An 11,590-nucleotide genomic window follows, 5' to 3' on the forward strand; every position below is an offset into this window, starting at 1 on the left:
AATGTTAGAGCCGTGCTGAACAAATTGCTTTTAATGAGTGCTCCTTTTGGGAGCTGCCAAGCAAGGGGATAGTAAAGTGTTGAGGTTTATTCTTTTACCGCCTCGTGTTTGGTGAGATAAGTAGTTTGTGCCTGTGTGGGAGGCATTTATGCAAATGTAGTTCATATGGAGTCGCTGGTCGTAAAAGTTCAGAGCTAAATTGTTTGTCACAGAATGTCTGAGGTAAGGGGCTAAAGCTAATGTGACAGCGATTTTTGTATTTCTCAACACTTGTTACTGCCGTGCTCAGCCTGCTGGAGGAGAAGTGACAAGGAACAGATGTGACATGGAACAGATGTGACGGTTTGCTGGCAGGAAACATTTCCCTTATGCACATTTCTGTAGCTTAAAGGGGTTTAAGATGAATAGAAATGCAGAGTGCCACTACTTTTTGGGAGCTTAACGAATCACGGAACAGACCAAGGAGACTGTTCTTGATTCGTAGATATCTCATTTATGAACAGCAGTGCTTTGCAGCAGTGCTTATCTTCATAGTATACCATCCACTCTTCCATTTAATAAAAAGCACTTTTCCTTCCTGAAAACAGCCCCAGGTCTGCATGAAAGGGAGTAGTGCTGTGCAGTACATAACAGGTCCCATGGCAGGGAGCACGGCCGCTAACTAAAGGTCCACAGGCACGTTATTCTGGCTGAGCAACGGGGAAGGTGACATTTTGACGGTCACATGCTGCACAGGTCTTTATGTCGCTCACTGTGCTCAACAGGAGCTGTTGCAGTCCGCGAGGAGGTAGCGAGAAACTGAGGTGAGGCATTAATCAAACCAAAAATACAGGACCTTTTAATGCACCCAGTGGAACCAAGCCCATAAAATGTTGTGTGCATTGGCACTGCTGAGGTGAAAATACTCATCTTATTAGTGCTGTCTCACATGGGCACTATGTGCTGACTGCAGGCTCCCACCCTGACGCTACCACCTGCCCTCACTTTATATTTCTCTTATGTCCAACTCGGAGAGAATCTAGAATTTAAACTCACTTGTGTGCATACTCGTTATTTATCAGGTGTGACTATTTGAGGTATTGTTAATCCTTATTAAGACTATAAACCGTTACTAAGTAGCATACGTGGTCTGAATACTTATTAAATGCCTGTCTGTAGCCAAGTTTAGCTCTCAAGTTACTTAGCTACCATAACATCTAACACCGAGAACTAACACTGTCTTTATTGTAAAACTCATCTGTTAGTCGGTTGATATTGAGTGAAGACTCCAGTACCCCAGTAAGCACTGACTTGATGATTTGAAGGTCAAAGAAATTTAGGTAAAAACTAAAAAAGAGGAGGTACAATCACTCAAGTACTGGATTTGAGTACAAATTTGAAGTACTTGACATATACTTTCAACTTTGTGCTTCTTCTTTAAACTGACTTTAACAGTAAAACACTGCAAATAAATAGTTTTAATTTTGATACTAATAATGCATGCAAATAGTAGTTTTGTACTTTTTTTTGTACTATTGCACTACTGGACAATTAAAAAGTCGTCAAGAGTCGAATTAGGACCTGCTTCACATTGAAATGTAGCCATTTATATTAACTTGTTTTTAATTGAAATGTTTGGATGTCTTTTGACTTGTGAATTACCAAATCAATCCACACTGGCAGTTTGTAGTGTACTAAGCTATTCTTAATGAACAGTTTAAATAAAGTGAGAGCAGAAAATTAAGACCCAAGATGTCGTTCAATAAGAAAACCTTTTTTATTTTATTTTTTATTTAACAGTCGACTGATTTTAACTGTGGGGCTGCAATAATGTCCTCAGGCTTGTGGTCACACCTGAGGGGAAATGTGTTGAGTCCACTTAACGTCCACTTGTGTTGAGGCTTCAGTGGAAACGGTGTGTGTGTGACTCTCTCCCACATTCTCAGTTGTACTCAGAAGCAGCTGTTGTGGTCTTAAGATGTTTGATTTATTCTGTGTCCGTCTTTTTTGTGTCTGTTCATTGTCTTCTTCTCAGAATAGAAGGATGGATCTGAAATCTCCAATAACGTTATATAACAAAAAACTTGCATAATTATCTAATGTGTAATTAAAAGGCATAACAGCTTCTCCTCCTATCACCCTTCCTTGGAGTTCCTGGATTATCCCTGTTTGTTTTTCCTCATTTTAGCAAAGCCAGTTGAGTTGCAGTGAATTGCAACATTCTCCTGAGAGGGGCAACTAAGGACGAGTCAGTTGCATAAGATATGAATATGTGCATCAAACTTCAGTAGTGTGTCATGAAATTTAAATGCAATTTTATGCTTATTACAGTACTGTGGGTTGCATCAAATTATAACACATTTTCATCAGGTATGCTTCACCTCGCACAAACATTTCTGCAATTTCTGGGACATTCCTCTTTTCTTTCATATTTCACGGGTTTTTGATATCATTTACTCTAGCGCTGTAATGGTGAGGGTTGAAAAAATGCAGCATCTAAAATAATCAGTGTCCGTATAAAGCTGCGTGATGATTTTCAACCTGATTGCAGATTAATCACATTAAATTGAAAGTATAAATAGCTGCTCATCCATGACATTCATTTTTCCCTCATTCTGATCATTGGAATTAAGCACTGTTTAAAGGGACACCACCAATTTTACACCTACAGTGCTGTGAAAAAGTATTTGCTGGTTTCTTATTGTTTTGCATATTTGTCACACTTAAATGTTTCAGATCATCAAAATTGTTTTAATATTAGACAAAGATAACCCGAGTAAATACAAAATGCAGTTTTTAAATGATGATTTCATTTATTAAGGGAGAAAAGCTATCCAAGCCGACTTGGCCCTATGTGAAAAAGTAATTGCCCCCCCTTGATAAATCATGAATCAACTGTGATTTTTTGGAAAGCTGAGTTCAATTTTACTGGCCACACCCAGGCCTGATTACTGCTAGACCTGTTGAATCAAGAAGTCACTTAAATAGAACCTGTCTGACAAAGTGAAGTAGGCTGTAAGATCTCAAAAAGTAACACATCATGCCTCCATCTAAAGAAATTCAAGAACAGATGAGCGACAAAGTAATTGACATGTATCAGTCTGGAAAGACCCCAGAAGAACATCTAAAGAACTGCAGGCCTCACTTGCCTCAGTTAAGGTCAGTGTTCATGATTCAACAATAAGAAAGAGACTGGGCAAAAATAGCCTCCATGGGAGACTTCCAAGGCAAAAGCCACTGCTGACCAAAAAAAACACAAAGGCTCGTCTCACATTTGCCAAAAAACATCTTGATGATCCCTGAGACTTTTGGGCAAATATTCTGTGGACTGACGAGACAAAAGTTGAACTTTTTGGAAGGTGTGCGTCACGTTACATCTGGCGTAAAACTGACACTTCATAAAAACAACATCATACCAATAGTCACACATTGTGGTGGTGGTAGTGTGATGGTCTGGGGCTGCTTTGCAGCTGCAGGACCTGGACAACTTGCCATAATTTATGGAACCATGAATTCTGCTCTCTACCAGAAAATCCTGAAAGAGAATGTCGAGCCATCGGTTCGTGACCTCAAACTCAAGCGCACTTGGGTTATGCAGCAGGACAATGATACGAAACACACCAGCAAGTCCACCTCTGAATGGCTCAAAAAAAGCAAAATGAAGGTTTTGGAGTGGCCTAGTCAAAGTCCGGACTTAAATCTGATTGAGATTCTGTGGCGTGAGCTTAAACAAGCTGTTTATGCTCAAAAACCATCCAATGTGGCTGAATTAAAACAATTATGCAAAGAAGAGTGGGCCAAAATTCCTCCACAGCGATGTGAAAGACTCATTGTCAGTTATTGCAAACGCTGGATTGCAATTGTTGCTGCCAGGGATGACAAAACCAGTTATTAGGTTTAGGGGGCAATTACTTTTTCACACAGGGCCAAGTAGGTTTGGATAGCTTTTCTCCCTTAATAAATTAAATCATCATTTAAAAACTGCATTTTGTATTTACTCGGGTTATCTTTGTTTCATATCAAAATTAGTTTGATGATCTGACACATTTAAGTGTGACAAATATGCAAAACAATAAGAAACCAGGAAGGGGGAAATACTTTTTCACAGCACTGTATATTTACTCGTCCCAAGGATTTCTCCTCAGCGTGAAACGGTTGTTATCTTGGCCTACTTTAAGTTTTTTAATCTGACTTTTGTGAGTCCTCGGATTTTATGAAAGTGAATATAGCTTTAAAGAAATGAATGAACGGATGAGACTTCGTTCATTATTCACGGTGCAAGTGAAGTAAAACTTTATCGATTTCCTCGGGTTGAAAACGTATGCCTTTGCCAATGCTGGCAAGTCCCTGGGTAGAAATTAGTTGGAAGGAACTTCATGAATGAGGTTATTTGTAGCCTTCCTTGGCATGTTGGGTGCATTATATCCTAATATCAGCTACCAGTCAAGTAATAAACCAGAGTGCTGTAGCCAGTACTACAGAGAGCAACCAGCCACTGTTGACTTATTGTTTAAGAGGTCTGTGCTTCTCTGGTCGGACACCTCGTGTCCACTTAACCTTGTGACCGCGGCGGCCGAGGCCGGTTATACGGCGCACTGTATAGTGAATGAATGTGGCTTGGCAGGATTAATCAAGCCTAACGACACATCTGTAGGTAGGCTCGGTGGTAGGAGTGAGCATCAATCACCGTCTGGAGCATCTCTCTCTCTCTCTCTCTCTCTCTCTCTCTCTCTCTCTCTCTCTCTCTCTCTCTCTCTCTGCTTCTCGTCAGCTGTATCGACCAGCGCTTTGGGCCCTTGGTAATTAAAAGGCATTGATCGGCCTCAGCCGCAAGATCTCAGGGAGCTTTTATGCAGCAGAGCACACCGGGACCCTTAGAGAGAACAGGTGTGCATGCACATGGACGGGTGCGCCTAAATATGTATGCGATGAGTGTGTTGTGCAAATGTTTAATGTAGATTATGAATTAATGTGCTTTCATGCCGTATGGGATTGCCTCATAATATCTCTGGCTGTGTTTAGTCTTTTCTTAAATTGATGTGTAGGAGTCTTTCTGGTTCATTTGTATGCTCTGCAGTGATTGCATCTTTTTAGCTTACATATCGCCACCCCATTTACACAGATATAGAGCTGTGTGAGGCCTAATGGGCCTCAAGTGATGCTCAGTTGAATTACACATCTGGTAAAATATCTGAGGCCTGGGAGGAAGCTTTAGGTCAGCGAGCTCTTATTAAATCAGAATTGTGGGGTGAGAAAAAACAACAGCAACTGAATGATTCTACGCATACGCAAACCCTGAGGCTCATCTTTCCCATGGACACACACACACACACACACACACACACACACACTTATAATCTTCACACACATCCTCACTCTTCTTTTATTCCATTTGAGTGAACACTGTAAATCTAAGTGCTGCTAGATTGCTAACGCTGCACATTTTTCGATCTCAGAGAGTTAGCCCGTCAAACAGAGGGGCCTTGGCTGAGCTGAATAAGGACCAGCACACTACTATAAATACACCCTTGACTTTTTACTCAGTCTGGCACACTGACTGAGTGACACAGTGAGGGCCACACATCAACCCCACACAGTTCCCCTGCTTGATTGACATATAGCTGCATGAAAATATGACTCTAATTTCTGTTTATTTCTGTCGTATATATTTTCCCTTGTGGTGTGATATACTGCAGTGGCCTTTCGTTTGATGTCTGTGACTGAGTTATGCTTGTCTGAGCACCCATCTCCCCTGCCTCTGTCCCTCATAAATCCGATGAATTACCCAGTAAGCCCCCTCTCTCCTCCATTTACCCCCCCCCCCCATCTCATCCCTCCCCTCCATCCTCTCTCCTTCCTGAACAAGTGATCAATTAAGGCCTTGTCCAGCTCTCACTGCGCATCAGCACTTTCTCTCCTCCTCTTAGCCCCTCTCTCTGTCATTTTTCTCTTCTTTTTGGGTGTAGGGCCAGCCACTGTCAACCGAGAAAGATAGGGAGCAGACCAAAGGTGGTAGAAAAAAGGGAGAATCCTTTATTTTCAGGATGAGAAATGTACAAATGTCAGGGTTAAGGTGTCAGTATGTGCTGGAAGGAAAATATCCTTCTACAAACCTCCCAGCAGGAAGTTTACTTTCCGCCTGCCGGGAGACTTGACTTTAGAGAGAAAGGGAGAGGAGACAGAAGATGAAGAGAGGTTTAGAGGTGAAGTATTTGTACAACTGTCTCTAAACTCTCTATGTGGATAGTAAATGTGTCAAGCCACCGGAGACAGTGTAGGTCAGGAATGTATTATACGTACTTTGTCCTGTTGGATCTTTGCACTTTAGCTAACATTAATGAACTCCTTACAGGATAAGGCTGCCAATATTATATACTTTTCTCATTGTCATCAAGTCCCCTGAAAATACCAAAATCAACAACACACTTATCCTACTACTAACGAGCGGTATCTGTGTAGCCATAGTCTGTAATCGCTTATTCCTCTGTACCATAGACCATTCTCAAAAACTATTAAAAACACATCCTAGTTAGACCACTTGTCTCCTCTTACACACCTTTAAGCAGGTAGCCCTGTTCTGTTGTAATGGAGATGCAAATCCCTGCCGTGCTTGACTGACGCGCCAAGTCAGGCCAAGCCAGCACATCCTTCATACACCTGACTACAAATGACTTGACATGAAACTATATGCTTGTGACCTGATTTTAAGTATTGGAAACAAATAGGCATGAGGCTGTATGTCACAGACAATGTAACATAAGTTATTCCAGGTTTAATTTTGTATGAGATATGTTGACAATATAAAATATATAGAGCAACTCTTGAGGGTTGTTTGGTGTTTGATGAATTTCTCCAACTACAACCAGGCAACCTGAGGGTTAACTTCTCTGTCTTTGCTTAGAATGAATAGTGAGCTCAGCTTACTTTGCACGATTCCTGGGTACCTCTCAACTGGAACATCCAGTTTTTAATGCCTAAACATTTGTTTTTACCAGTTATGTTGGGTGTGTGTGGGCATGAATCAATAAACTACTATTTAATCTACCGTTTTCACAGAAAAATCCTCAAAAATGTCCCTGATATTTCTACATTTACTATCTGTATCCACATGAAAACTTCTATTGAAGACAATGTGACACTATCTTGGAATCAGTGAAGCATTGAGAGACTCAGCAATTACCTTTGCTGAATTGTACAGAACAGAGTTGTTGTCGGTGCACTTTCAGCTGGATTTCTGACTCGTGACACATCCTTTTCTTATAATCTTGGGCTGTGTCCAAAATCACTCCATTATTGACTCTTTTGTTATACTGGGATTGTTTGCAGAAATGTTACATGCCACAGACATTCCTCTCTGGTTTAGGGTTAAGAAACTCTATATAGTGAAATGGGAATGATTTTGAACAGTAGATTTGAAGTTTGCTATAATCAAAGTTCTCTGCTTATTGTACATTGTGTTAGACAGTCATCCTTGAATTTAACTAAGCTAGGCTAACCTTGCGTTCAGCACACATTCAAACTGCTAGCAGACAACGTAAATTATCTCAAACCCAAACTAATTAAAGACATATTTTGTCAAACCTTTTAAATCAACACTTTATTAACTGGACTAAATTTTACGAAAATACAGCTCCATCAAAATCTCATCTTTCATTTTATGTGTGAAATCACTATATAGCTAGAACCTCTTGAAGGGATCCAACAGTAATTTGATAGGATGTTGCTTCTCCATATCAAATTGGGGATTTTGAACGTTTTTTTTTTGTGTCCCTCTCGTGTTCTTTAAGACCTGACCTCCCATTTCAGTTATTAAACCTTTAACATGAGATCCAATGAGATCTGTCGGTCCATTAGGACCTGCCAGATGCAGTTAGGTAACTGCTTCATGGTTATTATTGGTTCAAGCCCCCACTGTGGTGTAGTTACTGGCCATTGCGTTGTTGATGACGGTTAATTCAGTTTCCCGGTCGTAATAAGTGCTGCACACTGTGCCCGCTGCTAAGGAGCTTTTGATCTCTGCTGATTGTTGCAGATTGGCAATCGTCTCAAAGAGATAAGGCCTTTAAATTTAAAGTGGTTTGCGTCGAGCAGAGAGGGGACTTCATCTTTTAAAAGCTTATTAGTCTTAAAGATTATCCAAGGTCTTTCATTTTGACGGTCATTAGATGGATGTGATTGAATAATTGATGAGATCCTCTTCTGTTCCTCTCTGCTTCCTGATCCTCTGTCCAATTTTGTACATCCGAGCATCAAGTTGTTTACTCCTCCTAACCAATGTCACAAGCTATGAAGTCTCGTTCGTTCAACATCGCTCTTTTTTGTCTGTAAAATTCTTTTCATCCTCTCCCCACACTCTTTTCCTTACACCACTTTAAATGATGCAGTCCGTTCTCAACATGTGGGAGTGACCAACTGTCTTCCCTCCTCAAGAAGAAAAAAAAACAGCCAAATATCTGTCTCGATCTGTCTGCCCATCTCTTTTGACCTCTTACTCTCTCAATCTCCCCATTGGTTTAAGAGCTTTATTACTTGAGCTTGCTTTGACTTTCTTTCTCCTCATTTTTGTGGTTAAAGTCTTTGAATTAACCACAAGAATCCATTTCAGCTTGTCAAGAATCTGATAAAGCACCCTGCTCACCCTAATCTCATTTTAAATTCACTCTGTACCTCTTTCCTCATCTGTTTTCTTCTTATAAATCGGCTACAAAACAGAATGTATTGCAAAGAAAACCATGTGTTTGTTTTTTTACTATTTCCAGGTTCCTTGCAATCACAAATCATAGAGCTTACAGTCCGCTGGAAATTGTGTTTTCTTGGATCTGGGCCCACTTGATCCTTCATCCTGTATTTAATTCCCATCATCCTTTTCTTCACGCTTTTCTTCCTCCTTTTTCCTCTTTGCTTTCAAACAAAGTCTTTAGAAATGGCGTCCGCAAAGTTTGGAGCTGACATGAGGATCGAGATGGTGCATATGATGTTGAAAACGCTGAACGCCACCAGGCATAGACGATCGATCACAGCCCCTGCAAATTTCCACTGGTCGGCCACGCTCTCGGTTTCGTCCTGCTCCCGGAAACGGTCTGCCATGTAACGCACCTCCTCCAAGATGGCCTGTAGCTGGGGGTCTCCTATCCCTGCAGTCGAGCACCCGCCAAGCCCTCCGGGTCCACCTCCAAAGCCCCCACCACTGGAGACAGTGCTGGGGCAGCCTACAGTGTCCATATTGGGGATTGGAGGTGGTGTGGAGCTGCAGAACTGAGATGGGAGGTGAGGAGGCGGGCTACCTGGTACCCGCGAAGGCCCCGTGCAGATGTTATTTCTCTGGAGAGGCTCTGAGAGTATTGAAGGGTCCTCCATGCTCTGGTAGCCCATGTAAAGAAGGTTCCCGTTGTTGTTAGCGCTCGATTGGGCGTGGAAGTGAGGATGCCCCGCATGGAGAGGAGCCAGGTTCTGTGGGTGCAGTGGATGAAGGGTGGGGTCCGGTGGATTCGGGATGCTTCCACTCTGGGAGCCTGAGGAGCAGCGCCGCAAGTGGGGGGCACACGGGGGCCGTTCGGGGTCGTCATTCTCTCCTGGTCGCTTCATACGCAAGAACCATGCTACCCACTGCAGCAAGACGAGCTGCACCTGTAGAGAGAAAGAGAGAGAAACTGAGATATGTAAAGATGAGAGTGGAGGACAGGAGGTAGCAGAGCAGAAGAGCATAAAAGCATACAAGGAAACAAAGGAAAATAATGAGAAAGCTGTTAAGCATTGAGGGCCACCAAACAATGATAACCACCTACACATTTTGACCTTCACAGAACACCAGTTAAGCCGGGTGAATAGCCTCATTTGTCGTGGATTGATGTTCGTAATATTTCCAACCTTGCATCTTGTTTCAAAATGCAGCTGCACTTGCATAAGTAGAAGTATGAGATCCTCGCCAGGGACACCCTGTTAAAGTGCCTGAGGCAGAGAAGATTTTTCGCTTTAACTGTATTTCCAGCAGAGAGGATACTTACAAAGACAGCATTACATTTAAACGGTGGAATTATTGAGATTGACTGTCAGGTTACAGTCTAATGAGCCTCCAATATTGTCTCAGTTAACTGCAGCATTAGAATAAAGGGAAGATTAGCTGCTTGCAAGTTGAGTTGAGTAAAGCTTCTTCTCTTGTTTCCACTCTTCTCCTGTTCCTCAACATGAAAACAAAACTCCCTTGGAAAGAGACTACATGTCCCCTGAAAGGGCGTATTAGTCCAACAGCTGCCAGATGAGCATCTAATGAGAAGCTAATGTCCAGATGACTGCGGGATAAAGTCTCTACTGAGTGTGTTTACTGGCTAGGTAACAGTCCCTGTTGCTGCTGCTGTTGATGTTGTTTTTGTCCAGGCTGCAATTATGAACTGTGCTGGTTCAGTGCTCTCATCCGGACCATATCAATTAGCTTGTTAATTGGCCGTCGGACTGTCTTAACAGGCCATTCATCAACAGAGCATCCTTCAATGTGTCGATAAATGCGGCATCTACACTCTCATGCGACCTGGCTTTTTGTACAAATATCGATCAATGTAGACCTGTCAATTTTTTAAAAGCTAAACAATGTTATCCTATATTTCATTTGTTGATTAAAATGACTTTTTTTTTCATTTGGCAATACCAGCCAATATCTTAAACAATAGCATATAATGTGTATATGTCATGTCATTATTTCAGACCTTTTTTCCACATTACAAACTTTGACATTTCAACAAAACTTTTTAGCGTTTAACAGAAGGCAAGGGAAACTAAGAAGAGGGAATGAGTCAAGTCAAACCGCCTACGTATTCAGAGCGCTTTGAAAAACACTCCTGTTAAAGTCTGTGGCGAGGCCTTTGCAGACTGACACTGCCGAATGAGTCATAGCCGAGGAAGTCGGAGAGTGAAATGTGGAAAGGAAACTGGCAGAGGAGCGCAGGTAGCACTGACAGATGAATGTAGAAATGAAAATGGCAGAGCATGATACGATATTGAATAATGATGTTAAATTGAGATTAATAATAGTAATGTATCATATCTGAAATAGGGAGACCAACCATTAACAGGAATTAACCTGCTGGACAGCATGATGTGTGTAACTGATAATACACTTGAGGTTATGATGAAGAGTTTGAGCTAAGACTCACCCATTTTGGCATGTTGCCCCCATTTGGATCGTGGTGATGATACTGCAGGACCACCACTGTGGCAATGACTGACATCCCAACGATGATCATTATACTGGCGAAGTACTGACCTGGATGAAGTAGATTATGGAACAGCGTTAGGTTTCATTTCACACGCAATGTAATACCTACTTGCATATTGACAGCCACATTGGCCATAGTCGGTTCTGATGTGACGGACAGACCAATAAAAAGACAAAAGCAATCAGGTTATCATAAAAACATATTTTCATGTTCAGTTTCTCCCCTATTTATGTCAAAATGAATACATTCTTTGTAAAATATCCTCATGTCAACCTGTGACCTGCTACTGACCTGCACCAGTTGCCTGCTAGTCTCAACATTGTGTTTGTAAAAGCAAGATTAAGACTGCATATGGGTAGTTTTTTAATTAAAGGAATTGTGCTAAAAGCAGCCCTCCGGTG

General features: G+C 41.6%; 1 protein-coding gene across 1 annotated transcript in view; it reads right to left on the minus strand.

The window, feature by feature from the left end:
• Window positions 1-5,992: 5,992 nt before the first annotated feature.
• chrna11 (cholinergic receptor, nicotinic, alpha 11) overlaps window positions 5,993-11,590 on the minus strand; it is a 15,328-nt gene continuing 9,730 nt past the window's right edge. The window contains exons 9-10 of the mRNA XM_068711190.1: window positions 11,127-11,236; window positions 5,993-9,606 (exon numbers count right to left, since the gene is read on the minus strand). Of these exons, the coding sequence (XP_068567291.1) occupies window positions 8,884-9,606; window positions 11,127-11,236 (833 nt within the window). The 3' untranslated portion in view covers window positions 5,993-8,883. The remainder of the gene's footprint in view (window positions 9,607-11,126; window positions 11,237-11,590) is intronic.

Source organism: Cebidichthys violaceus, unplaced genomic scaffold (genome assembly GCF_023349555.1).
Source record: "Cebidichthys violaceus isolate CVI_PGR_0920_01 unplaced genomic scaffold, fCebVio1.0.p SCAF_16, whole genome shotgun sequence".
Taxonomy (NCBI): Eukaryota; Metazoa; Chordata; class Actinopteri; order Perciformes; family Stichaeidae; genus Cebidichthys; species Cebidichthys violaceus.